Source organism: Saimiri boliviensis, chromosome 13 (assembly GCF_048565385.1).
Source record: "Saimiri boliviensis isolate mSaiBol1 chromosome 13, mSaiBol1.pri, whole genome shotgun sequence".
In the NCBI taxonomy this organism is placed as follows: Eukaryota; Metazoa; Chordata; class Mammalia; order Primates; family Cebidae; genus Saimiri; species Saimiri boliviensis.
Genome location: NC_133461.1, coordinates 15,737,817 through 15,759,512, shown reverse-complemented (window position 1 = coordinate 15,759,512; position 21,696 = coordinate 15,737,817). Strand labels below are relative to the sequence as shown.

At 43.6% G+C, this 21,696-nt stretch overlaps 1 protein-coding gene across 2 annotated transcripts in view; it reads right to left on the bottom strand.

Annotated features, from left to right (window-relative positions):
• The window catches only part of BCL2 (BCL2 apoptosis regulator), a 197,414-nt gene extending 182,437 nt beyond the window's left edge, over nucleotides 1-14,977 (bottom strand). The window contains exons 1-2 of one of the 2 annotated variants that reach the window (XM_074383291.1): nucleotides 14,078-14,977; nucleotides 12,982-13,852 (exon numbers count right to left, since the gene is read on the bottom strand). In XM_074383291.1, coding sequence (XP_074239392.1) covers nucleotides 12,982-13,569 — 588 coding nt within the window. In that variant the 5' untranslated portion in view covers nucleotides 13,570-13,852; nucleotides 14,078-14,977. The remainder of the gene's footprint in view (nucleotides 1-12,981; nucleotides 13,853-14,077) is intronic. The other variant, XM_039463518.2, reaches the window with a different exon arrangement.
• Between the last annotated feature and the right edge of the window lie 6,719 nt (nucleotides 14,978-21,696).

Here is a 21,696-nt window from a genome sequence, read left to right as displayed (position 1 = left end):
AAGCAGTAGAGTATACTAGTTTTCAAAATGCAATCTATTTAAGTCTCTACTTCGCAATCTTGTGTCCTTATGAACACATATCCAGAGAAGCAGCGCAGGATAAAGAAATATCTACCGGACTCCCAAGCCAGGGAATGAATAGCAGCTCCTCCTTTGCTTACTGGCTCTTACACACCTTTGTTGGCCAAACTTTCTTCTTTATGTGGGAATAAACAAATAACAGTGTGTGGGGGGAGGAAAGACGGGAAAAGTTGGACTATAATACTTGCCTTGCTTAGGGTTGTTGTGAAGATCAAATGGGCCAACAGATACGGAATTTTTTTTTTTTTTTTGGAAACTTTAAAATCCTATATAAAGGCAAGATACCACTGTATTTTTTCACCTGAAAAAGAATTCTCTGAAAACTGCCTTTCATAATTGAATTCTTTCCTCAAACATACTTTTATTAACTGATGGTTAGTAAAGCGGTGAACTCTACCAAAGTAGAGTTTTTAACCAGACTATATTTTTAAAAGTGAAATAAGAAAAAATATGTATTTGTATAAGGTCAGGTGAGGTGACTCGTGCCTAAAATCCCAGGACGTTGGGAGGCTGAGGCAGCAGGACTGCTTGAAGCCAGGAGTTTGTGACCAGCCTGGGCAACAAAGTGAGATCCTGTCTCTACAAAAGACAAGACAAAAATCATCTAGGTGTGGTGGCAGGCACCTGTGGTCCCAGCTACTCGGGAGGCTGGGGTGAGAGGATCGCTTGAGCCTGGGAGTTGGAGGCTGTAGTGAGCTGCCTTGAACTGCACTGGTGCCACTGCATTCTAGCCTGGGCAACAGAGCAAGACCTCATCGCCAGAAACAACAACAACAAAACAAACAAAACAACAACAACAAAAACCCCAGAAAACAGCATTGGTATATAACCAGAACAATGACCACATTCTTTCCAAATCATACAGAAAGACCAGCAAAGCTCAGGAAGAAATGAGCCATGTTCTGAAGCATTCAGTCAATCATTACCTCCGCCAAAAAAAATCTCTGCGCTCTCGTCCTAATCATTGTGCAAAGCTAGCAATTTCTTTCTGTTCCCACTACCATTCCTCTAGGTCAGGCCCTTGGGCTCTTGCCCGTTTGCTGAAAGAGCCTCCTATCTGGTCACTGATTTCTCCCCCGTCTCATTAACGGTCTGGAGTGGAGTCAGAGTGATGTATCTGAAACAAACCCTTCCAGGGTGGGCCACCTCTAGCATCGTCTTTCTGACCCACCCACTTGCACGCTCCACTCCAGCCAGCCTGGACTCTTCAGTTCCTGCAGTCCACCACGTGACCTCTGGCCTCTGGCCTTTGTTCCCAAAGCTCTGCCTGGGGCCACACTTGCTTCCTCCCACCCACTTCACTAGATTGAGTCCTGCTCATCCTTCAGGCTTCAGTCCCCTTCCTGGGAAGACTTCCTTGACTCTAATAAACACCCCCACTATTGCTGCATCTATTCTCATAGCTTTAAGCATGCTCTCTCTCCTGCAGTTGCTGTTGAATGGTCTTCACTCCCCTAGACCAAGCTTATCCAACCCATGGTGGGTGGATAGCTCTGAATACAGCCCAACACAAATTTGTATACATACTTTCTTAAAATATTATGAAATTTATTTTTTGCTTTTTTTTTTACTCATCAACTATCATTCATGTTAGTGTATTTCATGTTAGTGTATTTCATGTGTGGCCCAAGATAATTATTCTTCATCCAGTGTGGCCCAGGGAATCCAAAAGACTGGACACCCCTACCCTAGACTATCAGCCATGCGTCTCTTGCTCTCACTTCCCACTTCTCCAGGACCTGGCTAATTTTTTTTTTTTAAAGTATGGTATAAATGAGTAACTGATCTCTTGTTGTGTCTGCTTTAATCACCTGAGTGCAAAGAAACAATTATTCACTTAAAAACACAGAGACGCAAGTGGGTCCCTTGCCATAACAATGAGGCCACTCTTTGTCAATATCCTGCCATGTCAAATGGGTAGAGAGGTTTTAAAGAAGAGTCGAGTATCCCAACTGACATTAAATTTCCCTATATTCTCCATATTTTAAAAGCACTGGTTTACTCATCGGTCGTGCCCTTTAAGTATTCCTTACAAAAGGTATTTTCAAATTCCAATGACATGTACTTTCATCGGTTAATTTTTAATTGAGCCAAATATTAAATGCTCACATTAACCAGACAAAGCATTTTTAGCTACTGATTTGCAGTGACAGCTTGTGTTATTCTCACACACAGGCCAAGCATGAAATAGAAAACTAATAACCCCTTAACTGTATTCTCAAAGTATCATTTATGGGAAAGAAAACTACATTCAAAGGAAACTTGTGGAATGGCTGTCATTTTTTTTTTTCTCTGAGCCACAAGCTGTTACAAAGCAGGGGAGCTCATTTTCTCACAGATACGGACAAGCTCAAGAATCCCACTGTCACTGGATGTATTCATTAAGGAGGAATCTGGCAGCAGCACAGGGGACAGATACTTTGGAGAACAGGCCAATTATCTGGGTGTCCTTTATAATTTGAAGTTTCTGAATTCACTCATAGATAAGCCGCTTGAAGAGGGCCTGGCAGTGGGAACATAATGCACAGATGGCCACTGAAGAAACGAGAGGGAGGAAGGGAGGCTGGGAGAGAGAAGAGAATTTGCTTGTGGTTTCATTCATGGGGACAAATCTACAATCTGACACATTCATCTTTTTTAAAAGCCCCTGGAGAAGTATGGTCAAGCTTCATTACAAGTAAACAAATCAAAATCTTTCTCAAACAGATGACAACTGATGCTTTGAGTTTGCTTCAGGCCAAGGGATGGGGGTTCTCAAAATACAAATTCCATCAGTTGCTAAAACCACAGATAGGCTGTGATGCTGCCTTCAACCAGAACAGAGAACTTAGCCAAAAGCTGCCAGGCAGTTGTTTTATCTGAGACATCCCAGGTGGTCTTCTTGGTGAGCAGTGTCTTCAGAAATGAAATCGTAGGGTCTCCCACCTCTGGGAATGCTGAAGTGTACTGACTTCCACCTTCTACTGGTTGCTTGTTTTTATGGGAGAAGAACGCGGGGGTCATTTATCCTTGTGACTTTTATGCTGCAGTTCTTTTTATATTTGAGCTATAGCACTGATCAGTTAAAATCCACCTTGCTCCCACTGTGAGAACCTTGGGCCAGCCCTGCTTTGTATAATGATAGGGTGATGAATAATCTCAGCCTTCAAAACCCTTTCAGTCTGGGTTAGGCTTGAGATGTGAAACAGAAAGAATGAGAGCAACTAGGCACATGTATGTAGACTGTGTGTCTACAACCTTTGTATAAACAGATAGCATGTGACAACCAGCAGGCTGGTATCTATATAAGCATTAAGGACCAATAAATGTCAAATGTTTAATATAAAGCAAAATCTAGATTTCTCTTTAGGAATAAATGATATACGTTTTCAATTCAATGAAGAGGAAGAAATCAAAACAATAGGTATTTTTCTTCTTTCATTTCTGTTAAATATTAATGAATCTGTAGGATGGGACATTTCAGACACACGTATACACACACACACACACACACACACACACACACTATAATAAAAGAAGTAGAAGAAAATTAATCCTGCTCAGGATGAATTGCTCAAAATGCTTCTAACATAATCATTTTATTCATTCATTCAATAAATAAAATCATTGTGTGTGTCTACTATGCCAGGTGCCAGGTTGAATTTAATAGAAGAAATATTTTATTAATAAGGAAGTCCCAATGAGAAAGGACACCTTGATTTTGTAAAACCTAGAGTCACATGTAGAGGATACTATTAGGATATTTCGAACGATACTAACCTGACTCAAGTTGAAGTATTGGTTAAGTTGGCAACTGGTAGTGGAGAAGCCAAGCTTGCAACAGTAAAGCTTCAAGTTACCCACCTTAACCCAATCCATGCAATCTACAGGTCGCCCTTGGAAAAAGTGGGTGCAAACAGCAGTAGTAAAAGAAGATAACATGAGCAGTAGCAGTTAGGACCACTTTGGGCAATGAAAGAAGCAAAAGGGAAACCTACATGATTTGTAGGGAAAGGTTTATTACGGTTCAGCCTCAGTTTCTCTCTTGAAATCCAGATCCTTATGTCTAAGGCTTACTGAGCATTTCCGCCTGGCTATCCTATTGGAACGTCCAAAATTAAATCCATCACATGTACCCCACAAAGCAGTAACTGTTCTTATCTTTCCTTTCTCTCTGGAAGACAGTGTCATTTTTTGAGCCAGCCAGGATGGCACTTGAGTCCTGATTCTTTCCCTCCCTCATTCCTCACACTCGACCTGTTGTCGGTCCTTTGATTCTACACCTGCGTCAGTCCTGTCCCTTCCGTTCCATCACTGTGCTTCAGGCCTCACACCTGGTCTCCCCGTCCAGCCTCAGTCACTGTCAATCTTCCTCGAACCCATGCAACCCACCTTGTCTCAGAACCTTTGTAACATCCTTTCAACGTCCCTGGTACAGCTAAACATAGCTGTCCCTCTGTATCCTCAGGGGATTGGCTCTGGGAACCCCGATGGAGACCAAAATCTGAAGATGCTCAAGTCCCTGATATTAAATGGTAGTACTTGCATATGGCCTGCAGATCCTCCTATATACTTTATTATTATTTTTTTGTCTCTTATTTTTTTTTTAGACAGAATCTCGCTCTGTTACCCAGGCTGGAGTGCATGGCACAATCTCAGCTCACTTCAACCTCTGCCTCCCGGGTTCAAGCCACCTGAATAGCTGGGATTACAGGCGCAAGCCACCACGCTCAGCTAGTATTTGTATTTTTAGTAGAGACAGGGTTCCATCGTGTTGGCCAGGCTGGACTTGAACTCCTGACCTCAAGTGATCTGCCCACCTCAGCCTCCCAAAGTGCTGGGATTACAGGCCTAAGCCATCATGCCTGGCCTACCCCATATATGTCTGATCTGAAGTTGGTCGAATCCATGGATATGAAACCCAAAGATAGGGAGGGCTGTCTATACAAGTTTCTTAACTTAGCATGCACTGGTAAATTCTCAAAACTATGGACTTATCTCAGGAGAGTTCTCCATGCCCCAGTCAAATCAGACACTCTACAATTCCCCAAACACACCTTACACATTCCTGCCTGCTTCGATGCCTCCGATTCCACTACCTGAAATACTGTCTCCCCATGTCTCCTACCTCTTCTCTAAAACTTGTCTCAAAATTATCTCCTGTGTGAAACTCTTTAGATGCCACTGGAGCTGGGTTGGGCCTCTCTGTCTACCACACATTGCCAAGGATTACAGCGATTTGCATCCGTGTCTTAGTCCCCTACTGATTGCTAAGTTCCTTGAAGGCAAAAGTTATCTTAGACATTTTCTTTTATTTCTTTTTTTTTTTTTTTTTTTGCTTACCTAAAACACTTTTGCATGGAATACGGCCTCAATCAATTTTTTTTTTTCAATAAATCAGAGAGTGCATCCTTTCCTAAATAACCGGATCCTGAAAACCCTTCCCATGACCATCCCTGCCCTGGTTCCTGGGAGCCCAGGGTTAAGTTTTGTGGACTTCTTCCAATTATTGTCTTCTTACACTATCACTTTAATGGTTAGTAAGTGGCTCCGTCTCACTGTTCTTATAATTTTGTTATAAAATATCTCACCTCTCTCTGCGTTTTCAGCGTGTGTGTGTGTGTGTGTGTGTGTGTGTGTTTAAAGATGCTGGCAGGAATCCATAAAGGGAATGTCTAGGAGATGACCCTGAAATTTTATACCCAGAAATGCCAATGCTGCCATCCTTTATGGAATTACTTTTTTTTTCCAAAAAGATAAATCAATATTTAAAGCTGATGATATAATTTGTACTTAACTTTCTTCCTATTTTAATTGTAAGTCAGATATCAATGCATCTGAGATATAGCTTCAAACTAAGAGGACTAAGTATGTATCTCGTATTCTCTTAGAAAATTCTAATGCAGCTGAAAGGAATATTTGGCTGCAATTCAATTTCAGAGTTAATATAGAGATATAACATTCATCATGTTGTAAGGCAGAAAAAATATCATCTTAGCTATCTGCTAAGGAGAGCTGGGAAAAGTCAAGAAAAGACAACCTGCAACACTGATCCTTTGTTTGGTGTTCCAAGCATTAAAATTGGTAAACTCACCATACTCTGTTGCAGCTTAACTGTCTGTTCGACAGTTAAAAATAAAGAAATACAGTAACTGGATCTGTCACAAGAAAAGATGTATTGGTCTCAATGGAAAAAAGCCTCCCCTGAAAAATTAAAGCTTCACTTGACACAGTGGGTTCTCAGGTTGTTTTCGGGAGACATGATAAAGAGCAGAGTGGAGTCAGTCATAAGTTTCTGACTCATTACATGGAAGCCCCAGAGAGCTGATTATTAACTAAAACTGGAATACGGCTCTATCCCGTATTGAAGGCAAAACAAGAAGCAGAATGGAAACACAAATTTCCCCATCGAAGCATACGTGGCCCAAACATGGTGGTCAAGGGCAGGTGTCTTCCATAGGTAACCTGCTCACAGAATACGCCTGATCGCCCAAGAAAATCACACAAGTCACTCTCAGTATATTGCTACGAGTGGCCGTATCGGTATGTCAGGGAGATTCCCTTTCTCACATGTTTAAAAGGGCATTTGGGGAAGTAGTCCTTACCCTAAGCTATTTTAGTTTAGTTAGTCAAAAATGTATCAGAGGCTCAAGTATAACCTCACTATAATCTTGCACTACAGAAATCAAAGCAAGTAAAAATTTTGCCAGCAGATACTATCTTTTCTCTGCACAGGGTTAAAGTTTATAATTTCTGGAGGGAAAGAATAGTATCTGGTCACAGAATTTTGAGCTGCCCAGCTGCCTGCAGCATGTTTGGGGTGAGGGTTACCCTCTCACTTTGGTTAGACTCCCCACTTCTGCTCCCTTTTGCTGGAATCTAAGCACATGGCTGTTTTCCTCAGGTGAATCCTACCCTTCATTAATTGGATGTTAACAAGGAGCTACACCTGAGAGGTCCCTCTCTGATGGAATGACGAGGTAGGTAGGGGATGGTCACGGTCACGGGGGTGGTGGCACCTATGAGAAATCCCCATGACTTGAAACAGAGAGGAATAATCATTCAATCCTTACTCACACTGAAGGACAGATGGGTGTATCTTTTGTCTGGCAAATGGCAGGCAGAGAAATGGTGCTGTGGCATATATAGAATTGGACATAAATCAGAACAACAAGTGACAATCTATAAAAATATGTTTTTAAGTGAAAACAGCTTTGTTAGCATTTTAAAAGTTTTACAGTCTCCATCTAAATAAACAGGACCATAAGCCCAAAAAGTCCGAAGGCAAACACCTGCTCTTTAGGAACAGGAGCATCACGATGGACTGTGACGTTCTGTAACTAGCCCTGTAGATGTGTCTCAGTAAATAGAACAATAATATAACCTCAAACCAAAACAGAACAGAAGCTTTTTCCCTCCCTCAAAGGAAGAGCCCTGTTCTGGTTCAAAACCTCCTTGTATTTTTTGGCATGCAAGTTATTTAAGAAAGATAGTTCTTCAAATTACACTGCTCCAGTCAGTCTCATCAGAGCCTTGATTGTCTTTTACTTAAAAACAATTAATGAAATGTTTTAAAAATTGTAGACTGCTGTTTATTAAGTCTTCTTAGTGTGCATAAATAGTGCTTAGTGGGTTAATATTTAACAAGGGAACTCCCCCTGCCTTTCAGTTCTCTTAAGCATATGTCTATGTTATACAGTATTTTTAAAGTATCTACATTTTGACCCTATTTAAATTAGGCCTAATGCACACATGAACAGCCATATAGTCAGAAATAACCTTCTTAGACCAAGATCGAAGTACACACAAAATAACTTAGAGTTACTTGCTTTTTCCCTCTAAGTCTCTGAGTCTAGGATCATGCTTATCAGGCAGTATGGTAACTGTGAGTTTCTTCAGGCGCCTGCAACACTTGCCTGTGAGTTTATCCAGGGAAGGGGCTCCTTCCCATGCCTCCAGCCTAACCCAGGGCAGGACTCATGTAAGACTGGCAATCATGTCTGTGGAATAACTGTCTCAGACCTTGGATGATTTTCATCATTGATCCTGTTTAGACATCAAACATTAAGGTTGCTTTAACCAAACCAAGAGGCACGAAAGAGAAACTTCACAGTGGAGTAAATTCACAGAGTGGTCTCCTATATGTAGCTGACAGAAAGGATGACCAGATTGAGAAGTTACTGTTATACCTGAATAAGGTGATATTAGATTACCTTAAAAAGGTTGAACAGAACCTTTGAACCTCGAATACAATATATCTCTGGGGGAAAAAAAGAAAACTTTCTACTTGTACACTACAAAGACAGTGTTGTTTGCTAGCACAAATGCACTTCTGCTGAGATACTGCTTTGCTAAGCTACCGCTGAGACACAGTGAGTGACCTTAGAAATGGGTGTGGAGGTATGCCGGGTGGGAAGCATCACGTTAACACACAGCACCCACACACTCACTCACGAGTGGGCTTATCATCCCTCCAAAAAGCACAATAGGACTGGAACAGAGATAAGAAAAAACTACAAGAATTTTGCTTGCTTTTTTTTTTTTTTTTTTTTTTTTTTTTTTTTTAAATCTGTGGCTTTCTGTTACCTGGTACACTGTGTGGCCTGATGACATTTAAGTAATCTGAAATGTACCAGTTCGATCAAAGATTGCTAAAAAGGACAATCTGTTCTCATTAGGAAGTACAACTCAAAGTAAAGAATGTGCAAAAGAAAGCCATGTTTTCAATGGACATTGAATAGCAACAAAGGCTCTAAAACAGAAAAGAGAACTCAAGTTAACCATAAAATTTTATGAAGGTCCAGAAACATAATCACTCCACAGCACATGACTGAAAACTCCAGGAGCAATAATATGTTTTTTTCTACTAAATAAATTATTGAAAGGGGTCATGTGATTCTTAGCAGGCAGAAAGATACACTTTCCCAAGGAAAGTTCATCATGAAATATATGAAGACCAGATCATCTTCAAGCTATTTTTAATCCTATCATTTTGCTGCCAAAATTGGCCATACACAGCCAATCCTCGGACACTAGAAAAATGATGCTCTTTCATATAATTTGTACACTGGCATGAGAATGGTATTGCTTTCTAGTTAATCAAATGTTTTGCTGGATTTGGACTGCATTCAGAAAGGAAAAACTGCTTGCTGACTAACTAATGAAAAGGAAGCTGTCTTCCTAAACCACTGACACCAAAAGACCAAAAAGTAAGTCGGATTACCATCTCATCAATAGAATAAAGCTCATCTCCTCCAGTCTCCTGTCTGAATCATCTCATTTTTCTAGCAGTCCGTATCTCACTCTCTCCTAAGACATGAAGCTGAATGTTATCACAGTTCAGTTTGGGAAGACACTCACCATCATTTGCCCACCAACCCCTGCCTGCAAGAGTCGCTTTGTCTTAAAGCTGTTGCAAGGTCACTAAAGTCATTTCCAGAATTTAAACTGTGTCAGGAGGAGATAAAATAATAACTAACAGAGCTATTAAAAGAGCTCATTCTCTTGCCTTTAACTGAAGAAGAAAAGCTATCATACTTCTTAATGGGACCAGTGATGCCAATACAAATTGGATAACTATCATAAAAAATATCTGCAAGAAGACTGGGCTTGTAGTAATCTACCTGCTTGCTATCTCTCCTTCATCCCAATTCATGTCTGCCTGAAGTCAGATAACATGAGCGGAATATTCAGTATTCCAAGTAATACTACAGATCTTTAAGGTCACTGGAAGGGAACAATGCAGAATCCATCCCAGGTAGCAACGATTCCTAAAAGATGCCACCAGGAACCAAGGATGGTAGCCAGCATTGCTAACTTTAATGTGCACGGACCACATATTCTGACTCGGAATATGTGAGCTCTGGGGTGGGAGCTGAGCTTTTGCATCTCTAAGAAGGTCCCAGGGGGTGCATGTGCTACTGGTCTGTAAGCCACACCGAGCAGCAAGGTTTCCACATTTTCTAGAATTGCTGCTCTCTCACTGCTCCCTCTGTACTGCCTCTCTCTGGATGCCACACAATGCCTTATTCAGACCTAGGAATAAAGCCACACTCCACTCTACACCCAATTACTTCTTTAGTCTTTATTTAATTTGTAGTCTTCTGGGACAGTCTATCAGAGGCTGATCATTCCAAGGACCTGATTTCTCCATGTTATGGAACACAAAATTCAAACAGATTTCCTCAGCCTCGCAAGGTTCTCATTTTGTAGGAGCAGCAGCAAAGAAAAAGAAATGACTTGAAGTCTAAAGCCTGGAGTATTCAGTGTCGTATTCAGGAGATGGGCTTATCCACTGAACCCTGGGGACAGTGCAGATAATTGGCACATGTCAAGAGAATATGCTAGCTCTCTTCTGAAGCTTTACCATTAACACTACTTTACACTGTAAAATACAACATATTATTAGAGATGTAACCCCGATTGGTGTAAATTTGAAGAAAATCTGTCTGTATGCCATGCCTAAAATAACTTTTATATTAATAATGCATGTTCGAAATGATAGGCAAATCATTTATCATTCTCAAACACTACCACTATTATTCCAAAGTGTCCTATGAGTGCATTTCCTGGTGCGTGTACACACACACACACACACACACACACACACACACATATATATATACACACACACATACATATATACACATATATATACACACATATATATTTATATATATATACACACACACACTCTAAATTCCTTTGTTTTCCTATATAGTCACCATCTATGCATTGTTCTGAAATTTACAGATTTCTGTTCTGAAATATCTATTACATATTTTACCATCAGCCATCTGTGCTTCTGTATGATTTATTTTTACTAGAAGCAATTTTGTCAAAAAATGTTTATCATGGTCTATGGTATGTCATTGTGGTTTGGCATCACAAAACGTAGCCTCTGCATTTACCAACCTCAGATACCTGTTGACCACAAAGATAGGTCTAGACTATAAAAACTCTGTTTTAAAAAAAGAAAAACGTGAGCCTTTACTTAAAAGAAAACTTCAGTTCCATGAGATGATAACACTGAAATTCAGCAGCAAATATCAAGGTTGTATCTTAATTCCTATTATCAACATGTATCTCTGTTTCCCATGTTTTTATTAACTTACATGATAGACAGATACCAGTTACCACCTTGGATTTCCTTCAACTAGAAAGAAAATTTTTAGATATGAATTTTTCATGAAAATATGAAATGGTGAAACTATTAAATCCGTTTTACTTTGGTTTAAAAGGATCCTTTTGGAGTCTGGAAGTCCCAACCTCTTTAGTTATGGTGATTAAAAATCAAACCACCTACTTAACCAAATATTTAACAAAAATATTCTTTTCACCCTTTAGCAAATTCTTCCAGAATTACTAAAGATCTGATAATGTGAGATCTCAACAAACCGAGAAGAGCATTTAAATTTTGGAAATTTAAATTGGGGTATTTTAGTTCATCTTACTTTTAAACACCAAACAGTGGCATCAATATTTTGTCAACTTTGGTCAAATAAGATCAGATGTTCCCATCAATCATCTGCTTTTCTTGGCCTTTTCTCTATTTGGCCCCTTAATATGAGCACACTTTGTGAAATGTAAGAAAAACATGTAGTGTGCTTCTTGACATCTAATCCACTTGCAGTCATTTCTAGGCTTTTTTCTCCTGTTAGGACCTATAAAGTAATGACGTTAGTTTTTCTCCCAAGAGACTATAAAAGGAAGTACTGAATTGCTGAATTGCATCCTTTTTTTTTCAAAGATAACTCTTCAGATTAAAACAAAAACTGTAAAAAACAAACAAACAAACAAAAACCAGACAGGAATTACTTTTTTATAAATTCATCATTTTAGGTGTGAGATATAGCTCTCCATTACAATCATTGAATCTTAGGAGCTGCACCCCTTCCCTAAAGAATCTCAGAAAAGTACAACTGTATGGTACAATGATGAAAGCTCTATCTAGCACAGTACCAGAAAAAGATCATCTCACATATGTTCTTCAAAGCCACGGGTACCAATCACTTCAACTAAAGTCAGGGTATGAGAGAATCCACAGCTAACAATCAATTCTTCTACACCGTACATAGATACCTAGATGCAAATTTTTTCAGGAGACCACAAAATTAGGTCGACTCTAGGTGGTGAAAAACAAGATTCTAACAACATTCTAGTAAATTAGTAACTTATACACAGATTATAGAACATAAAGAATGCAGCCGATGCAAATTCTGTCACTGACGAGGTAGCAAAGCCATAGACCAATACCCCTCAAGACACTGTGTCACGCCCACTGGAAACATGGCACACACTGGAGATTCCAGTGGAAGGACTTTGGAATGTCAACCTAGCTCTTTACAAACACAACTAAGTTTTCCAGGGAAAGGGACTCAGGTTGGTTTTCCTCTTTAGGAAAATTTTACCGAGTTAGAAAACGCGTACCCTTAGTCTTCTGTGGAATCTGTTCTTCTCATTGGGGTGTTCTCAAATTTAAGTGCACCAGGGGCGTGTCTCAGGGGAGCTTGTTTAGGATGCAGACTGTTAAGACCCAACCTGGCATCTGGTTCATAAGCAGTCCCTGATATCTCCCTCGGGTCCCAACAAGCTGCTCAGGCCAGGAAACTGTGGTCCTGGGGACTCCTGGACCTCCAGCTCGAGAAACACTGAAGGGGTACCATTGACCACCACATCCTACTGGACCTCCTCAACTAGCGAGCAAGTTAAAGACTTTCAGATGGCAGGCGTCATCAGTCAGGTTGGGAGAGAGCACTTTGTCCAGAGGAAGAGGTATGGACGCCGGGAAGCAACAACCTTGATTTTATTTCACCAGCCCCACAGCCTCCCCTTACCCCAGGAGCCCACCCGCCACACTCCAACCCCCCACATCTCGGACCTGCGGCCTCTGCCCAGACTCCCATCACCACGTGCACCTACCCAGCCTCCGTTATCCTGGATCCAGGTGTGCAGGTGCCGGTTCAGGTACTCGGTCATCCACAGGGCGATGTTGTCCACCAGGGGAGACATCTCCCGGTTGACGCTCTCCACACACATGACCCCACCGAACTCAAAGAAGGCCACAATCCTCCCCCAGTTCACCCCGTCCCTGAAGAGCTCCTCCACCACCGTGGCAAAGCGTCCCCGCGCGGTGAAGGGCGTCAGGTGCAGCTGGCTGGACATCTCGGCGAAGTCGCGGCGATAGCGGCGGGAGAAGTCGTCGCCGGCCTGGCGGAGGGTCAGGTGGACCACAGGTGGCACTGGGCTGAGCGCAGGCCCCGTGGCGGCGGCAGCGGGGGCGGCCGGGGGCGGCGGCGGCGAGGTCCTGGCGACAGGGTCCCGGGGCGCAGCGGGACCGGGCGTGTGCCCGGGCTGGGAGGAGAAGATGCCCGGCGCGGGGGCGGCGCCTGGGGGCGCGGCGCCCACATCTCCGGCATCCCACTCGTAGCCCCTCTGCGACAGCTTATAGTGGATGTACTTCATCACTATCTCCCGGTTATCGTACCCTGTTCTCCCAGCGTGCGCCATCCTTCCCCGAGGAAAAGCAGCGGGGGCCAACGGCACCTCTCGCCCCAGCTCCCACCCCACGGCCCCCAAAGAAAGAAGAGGAGTTATAATCCAGCTATTTTATTGGATGTGCTTTGCATTCTTGGAAGAGGGGGTGTCTTCAGTCACGCGGAACACTTGATTCTGGTGTTTCCCCCTTGGCATGAGATGCAGGAATTTTTTATTTCAATTCCTTTCGGATCTTTATTTCATGAGGCACATTAGTAGTAAGTATTGTTAATGCCAGTCTACTTCCTCCGTGATGCTGAAAGGTTAAAGAAAAAACAAACTCATAAGTTAAAAAAATCAGGTGCATTTTCCTGTATACACTGGCTGAAAGCAGGGCATACACACTACAAGTAAAACGGCTAAAAAGAATGTATTAAACTGCCTGGAAATTAAATTTACTCGAATGCACTTTAAGTAAAAAAAATCTCAAATGTTTTCATTGAAAGTTACATTAAACCAATTTCCTGTGCAGAGAACTTACTTGTATTTTTTAAGAACAGCATGATCCTCTGTCAAGTTTCCTTTTTTGTAAAACCAAAACAAATGCATAAGGCAACAATCCCATCAATCTTCAGCACTCTCCGGTTATAGCTGCTTTGAAACTTCCCAATGAATCAGAAGTCGGGGGGAGGGGGAGTAAAAATTAGGAGGATTTCCAGATCGATTCCCAGACTTCTGCTTCACAGAAATGTCAATCCGCAGGAATCCCAACTGGAGATCTCAAGAGCTCGAGAAAAAAAGGCAGCGGCGGCGGCAGATGAATTACAATTTTCAGTCCGGTATTCGCAGAAGTCCTGTGATGTTTTCCCCTTCTCGGCAATTTACACGCGCGCACACACGCGCGGGCACAGGCATGAATCTCTATCCACGGGACCGCTTCACGCCTCCCCGGCAGAGAGACAGGGGAGGGGGGACGATGGAGGAGCCGGGGACGGGGGCAGCAATCCTCTTCTGATTAAACTCCGAACAGCAAATGCATTTTCCGAAAAGCTGCTGGATAAATGAAGGCAGGACGCGCCTGGCCCGCCGGTGCCGAGCGCGAGAAGCCCGCGCTGTGTGTGGTGCGGCGAGGGGTGGGGAGAAGGAGGTGGTGGGGGAGGGTTTTATTTTTTCCCTCTTTTCCTAAAAAGGATGACTGCTACGAAGTTCTCCCCCCTGGACCCCCTCTTCCGCTGCACCCCACCGGCGCACCCCGCCTCCGGGCTGCGCACCCTTTCTCCTCCTCCTGCTCCTGCGCGACGGCGCTGGCTGCGGCCGCCTCCTGGAGCTCCCGCCGCGCAGCCCGCTCCGAGCGCAGACGGCCGCCGGCGGGGAGGGCCCGGCGCCCCGGCACCTTCGCTGGCAGCGGCGGCGGCGGCGGCGCGGCGGGGCCAAGGCGAGCGGCGGGCGGGAGCGCGGCGGGCGGGCGGGCTGGCGGCGCGGAGGGGCGGGCGCGGGAGGAAGGGGGCGGGCGCGGGGCGGGGGTGCCTGTCCTCTTACTTCATTCTCCGCATAGCCCGACCGGTTTCCTGTGCGTAACGTCACACGGTTCATTCAAAAAAAGAAGAAAGAAAGAGCCCTCCTCTGAGCCACCCGACCGCCCCCTCCGCCCCGCTCGCTGGCCCGGGTTAAAGGCGCCGCGGCGGGCCCGGGAGCGACGCACCCCGCCGGGGGCACATGGCGCGCGGGGCCGCGGCCGGGGAGGGCGCACCCGGGCCGGCCACCCTCCCGTTCCGCTGCGTTCGCCGGGCCCGGCCGGTGGGTGGCGCGGGCGGCGCAGGCCTCCCGCGCGGCCGCGGCGCGGTGGGTGTGAGTGGGGCCTTCTGCTCAGGCCTGTGGCGGGCCGGGCGCGGACTCGGGGCTCTCTGGGGTCCCCGAGTGGGTGGGGGCTCCCGGGGAACCCCACGCGGCCGGGCCGGCGACGGAGAGCAGAGGGGGGCGACTGGCGGGAGGGTGAGCCATGAAAACAAGGGCTGGAAAAGCGCCGGGAACCGCCTGGACCCTTTCTAGCCTAGTGAGAGAATGTGTGTGTGTGTGTGTGTCTGTGTGTCTGTGTCGCCTGGACCCTTTCTAACCGTGTGTGAGAGTGTGTACACGCGCGTACACACACACGCCGTGTTACCGGCGCTCTGCCCCGGGGGGAAGACCCAGGCCAATGCCACCCCCCCCACCCCGGAGCAGGGGGACCTTAGCACTGCCCTGCGGTGAAAACAGGCGACTCTGAAATGTTTTAAGCATGTCCAGGGACGCCCCGAGCGTGGTGTTTACTTTCAAGTGTAGGTGTCCGGGCACTACACACGCGCGCGCATTCTCGCCGGTGTCCACCTGAATACCCAGTGCGTGGCCAAGGCCAGGCAGAACTCAGCGCGCCAGAGAAGGGGCCAGCGAGGGGTTATCAAAGGCTTTAAAGTAATTTAAATCAATGTTGTTCCTCTGTCCCTAACACGTTCTGTACTGGGTTAGGGCTGCATGCTGAGGAGTTCTACATAGTAACTTTCAGGCCCACCGTCCTAACGCTGGGGTGGGTGGGCTCCTAAAGGTCTCCACCTTTCTCCACCTTTGCCTTGTAGCCAATCCTAGGTGGCCGCACTTTCTCAAATGATGTACGTAGATACACACATCCACACTCGCAGACGTGTGTAAGCGCAGTTTTAAAGTCATCAGCATGAATAGCCCCTAACAGAAAAGTACAAGAGGACAAACAAGTTGCACGTGTTTATTTTTATCTCCAAGAGTCTTTGACAAATAAGGCATTGAGAAAAAAAAAAGAAAAGGTTTACCAGAAGCACAGCGGCTTACTTAATAGGGCTCAAGTTCAAATCCATATATAGGGACAATGGATTATTGTGATCAAGAAAGATGACAAATGAATACTACAATGTGTACAAATATGCTCTACCTCTTTTTTTTTTTTTTTTTTTTTTTTTTTTTGAGACGGAGTCTTGTTCTGTCACTGAGGCTGGAGTGCAATGGCTGGATTCAAGCGATTCTCCTGCCTCAGCCTCCTGAGTAGCTGGGATTACAGGCGCACGCCGCCACACCCAGATAACTTTTGCATTTTTATTAGAGACGGGGTTTCACCATATTGGCTAGACTGGTCTGGAATCCCTGACCTCGTGATCCACCCGCCTCGGCCTCCCAAGGTGCTGGGATTGCAGAGGTGAGCCACCACGCCTGGTCTGACATCTTCCTACTCTAAATCAAAGCATTTTCTGGCAAAGCCAAAACAAGGACACCAGATTTTTAAAATTATTTTTACTTAGTTGGTTTTTAAATTTTTTTTTTTTTTTTTTTTTTTTTTTTTTTTTTTTTTTTTTTTTTTTTAAGAGAGAGCTCTTGCTATGTTGCCCAGGCTGGACTCAAACTCCTGAGCTCAAAGGATTCTCCTACCTCAGCCTCATGAATAGCTGGGACTGTAAGCACTGCCATCTCTTTTGGGTATTTTTATTTTATTTCTTCATTTATCGTATCCCATCAGCCCAACGAGACAACTTGTCTCACACAGGAATGGGTACCTAGGTACAAATGTCTTATCCAGGCAAGAGGGGATGAAAAGAGATCCTCCTTCTTGCCTTACTGATGATTGAGACAGAGTCCCTTTTATGCACATGGGAGGTGTTCTGGTCTGGATAGACACTGGGTATAAATTGACCTGGAATATATGTTCTTACATAAATTCATGCCAATTCCACAACATTATGGTTGAGAAATCTTGAAAGCGCAAAGCCCCCAAATTATCTAAGAGGAACTGAAAGGGTTCAAGCTTCTAATACTCAGCAAATAAGTGAGGAAATGATAGGATGGACCTGCAAAAGAAACTACTTCTGCACCGGGAGCAGCAGAAGGAAACGGATCCCCTATTCCAGATAAAGAAAAGCTTCCTGAGTTTTGCCTGCCTTTGCTCCCATAGAGCCTTACTCTATGGATTTTCCCAGACTAATTCCTTATGTGGCATCTTGGCTATAATCAGCCTTGAGACAGGTCTGTATTGCAGTCTCCAACTAGGGTTATATATACCTTGGAATGTTCTAGGTACTCTTTCAATTGAAAGAGTGAACCCATTCCTGTGTTCAGATTCCATGTTTATTAGATTCCATTTTAAAGCATAAGGGCAAGTATTCTCAGGAAGTATGTGACATTGACGATTTGTCTTTGGGCAATGCTGAGGCAGGGGAGCGAACACCAGCCTGAAGGAGGAGTAATTGAATTTGAATCCTAGATCTCTGCCCGAGACCTTCCAACGACCTTCCAAACATGCACAGTGGACTTTTCACTTTCCAAGATGTTTTCCACTTGGAAGAGCCAATGGATGACCCTTTTGGCAGCTTAGGCTGGTTGGATCCTACAAATAGCATGGCATCAAGAAGAGAAAAAAAAAGATGCAGGGAATGGAGATTGTATCAAGAGTTTGAAAGGCCTGTGTTTTCTTTCCGTCTTCATTCCCCAGGCCACCAAACAAAAAGCTTTTTATTGCCAGTTTTCGCCACCTACTGGTTGTTTCACAGTGTTATTCTCTTCATCCATCCAAGAAAGTTCGCTTCATCCATCCGTATAAATGTTCCCCAAGTTTATAAAATTCAAAAGTACATTATTCTAATATGAACATACAAATGTTTAATATAGGTATGTATCAGCCAGGCATGGTGGCTCATGCATGTAATCTCAGCAGTTTGGGAGGCCAAGGGGAGTGGATTGCCTGAAGCCAGGAGTTGGAGAACAGCCTGGACAACATGGCAAAATCCTGTCTCCACAAAAAATACAAAAATAAGCCAGCCATGGTGATGCATGCCTGTAGTCCCATCTACTTGAAAGGCTGAGGCAGGAGGATCACCAGCCCAGGAGGTGGAGGCTGTAGTGAGTTGTGGTCACGCCACTGCACTGCAGCCTGGGTGACAGGGTGATAATGTTTCAAAAAAAAAAAAAAAAAAAAAAGGTGTGTGTGTGTGTGCATGTGCACGTGTGTATATCAAATCTTCCCACATATTAAACTTTTTATTGAAAATGTTGGTAGAATGAGACTATTAACTAAGAATATTGATAACTAATAGGTCAGATGAAAGAGTTAAATATATAAACCATGACCCCAACCTGAAATGGAAATTAATCCATAAATAATATGAGCTGACTAGAGACAGTAAAAACAAGTAGTCCATATAGCTTCCGTACAATAAAAATGAACTGCTTAAAAAATAACTTCTCGGCCAGGCACAGTGGCTCATGTCTGTAATCCCAGCACTTTGGGAGGCTGACACGGGTGGATCACAAGGTCAGGAGATCGAGAACATTCTGGCTAACATCATGAAACCCCGTCTTTACTAAAAATACAAAAATTAGCTGGGTGTGGTGGCATGTGCCTGTAATCCCAGCTACTAGGAAGGCTAGGCAGGAGAATTGCTTGAACCAGGGAGTCGGAAGTTGCAGTGAGCTGAGATTGTGCCACTGCACTCCAGCCTGGCAACAGAGCAAGACTGTCTCAAAAAAAAAAAAAAAAAAAACAACAACAACAACAACAACAACAACAAAAAAAACCAAAAACACAAACAAAAAAAACTTCTTATAGGCTTAGATTAGCAATCCAAAATGCTAGTTTCCAATTTCAAGTATCTTGTATATTATAAACTCTTGTGGCAAATAATGCCATGCTCTTTCAGATGGTTTGCATACATCGCCAGCAAGCATTAGATAAGCCCCAGTCATGCTATTTTTTCCCAATCATTTTTGCTTCAGAGCCTGTCATCTGCCATAAGTGATCACATCCAAGTCATCTACTCTGTGCCTGAAAGTCATTCTTACCATAACCAGGAAACTCTTTTGGTTTCTAAGATAAGCCTTGGTTTAACTTTTTAGAAACCCACTTAACTTAACACCCTAACTTAAGGTGGATCCTAAAACTAAAAAAAAAAAAAAAAAAAATCTGAATTGACCAATAACCTTTGAAACTAGGCAATTAACTACAAATAAATCATTCTGTTGTACAAGTTTAATAGTGGGCAAATAATATTTACTTTTTGTTTTCAATGGAAAGCATAGGAAATTAACTTGTGATTTTTTTTTTCTAATCAATAACTTGCTGTTTAAAGTGAAATAAGCTAAGAGTAGGAACTTGTCTATTTTTCAAATGCCTGCTGCTCTCATTGGACTGAAATGGCAGTGACAGAACCAAACACAGTACTGAGGGGGATAGGTGAAATAATTTACATTCTTACATTTAACAACTAACTTGTATTCTCTTAGGCTATTTAGCACAGAGCACATCTCCAAGGTATTGATAATGAACGTAATTCTAAAATTGAAGGTTAATATATTTGTTTCCTAGAGCTGCCATGTCTAAATACCAAACTAGGTAGCTTAAAACTGCAGAAATTTATTCTCTCATAGCTATGTAGGCTGGAAATCCAAAAGCCAGGTGACAGCAGGCCCAGGCTCCCTCTGAAGCTCTGGGTACAGTCTGTTCTTGCCTCTCCCAAGCTTCCGGTGGTGGTCAGCAATCCCTAATGTTCCTTGGCTTGCGGCCTCATCCCTCGTCTCTGCCTGTGCCGTGACCTGTGCGGTTATGTTTCTCCCATCCTTCTGAGGTCACCGGTCATAATACTGGATTCTGACCCATCCCAGGGACCTCATCTTAATGTGATTGCATCTGCACAGACCTTATTTCCAAATATAAGGTCATATTCACAGGTACTGGCAGCAGAATTTAAATATCTTTTGGGGTGACACAATTCAACCCATCACAATATGTATCTAATGTGATATTTTAAAAACTAATGAGGATTGTTGACTCCAAGGCCTAAAGACACAGCAACATTAGAACTGAGTTTCAAGGGCTACCATGACCTCACTAAAGCTAAAATCTGGCTATTTCATATTTCTGCTCAAAGTTCCTGAAAACCTAAAATCTTAACTCTTTACATGGCATGGTCTGACCCAAGCCTTTGCCACCCCCTTCCCTACCCCTCATTTCTTCCTTTTTCCCTCTTGCAGCTATATCCACTTTTTGTGGTTGCTGGAATATGCCAAGGTCTCTCACGTCTTCCGCCTTTGCACATCCGCTAGTCTCCCTGAACCGTGCCCAACTTTTTTCACCTGGCAAATTTATTTCTCTAGTTTTGGCTGAAGAACTTCCTCCTCTATGAAGCCATCCCTGCTGCTCCTGGGCTGTCTTGACATTCCATCTGTGCTGCTAGAAGACATTTAGTACAGAGGCTCGAAGCCTAAAAATCAGCATCAAGATTCTCATCCTGGCGTCACCACTGAGTAGCTGTGACCTTGAGCCAAGTATTTAAGTTTTCTGTGCCTGTTCCCTCATTTATGACATGGAAATATAAATAGTACTACTCTTGGGGTTAGCGTGTGATTTCAGTGAGTTAATACATGTAGAACACTCACAAGTGACCTGCACCTGTTAAGTTTCCAGCATTGGTCATGACATCTTAATCACTGCTATTCTCAGATCACATGGTAATCTCTGCAAATGTTCTTCTCACTAGACTATAAACTATTTGAGGGCAGGGATCATATTTTTCCTTGGAGCCTTTCCAGCTTAGAACAGTGCTTGGGATACAAATATTTGAAGCCTAAAATTCAGAGGTTCCAAGCCAAAGAAGAAAATGGGAAGTGGTTCCTCTCTGTTTAAGAGACTTGTAAGGATATAGCAGAGCCACCCAAGGGATGAAGAAAGGGGGAAGGTGAAGAAACAAGAAATGTAATTGCCATGAGGAAGGAACAAATCGTTGACGTAGAACTGTATGCCCAGCTCATCATTGGTACCCAACAAATATATGATGGATGAGGCAAAATAGAGGTCATAAAATCAGGAGTGTAACAGAAATCAAAACACAATTTTTTTCTTTTAAATATCTAAATAAATACTATAGAAATAATATCACATGCCATTTATTATGTAAATTGCTCAGGTGTAAAGAAAGGTGGCCGGGTGCAGTGGCTCCTGCCTGTAATCCCAGCACTTTGGGAGGCTGAGGTGGGTGGATCATGAGGTCAGGAGTTCAAGGCCAGCCTGGCCAACATGGTAAAAACCCATCTCTACTAAAAATGCAAAAATTAGCCGGGTGTGGTGGCAGACGCCTGTAATCCCAACCACTCGGGAGGCTAAGGCAGGAGAAT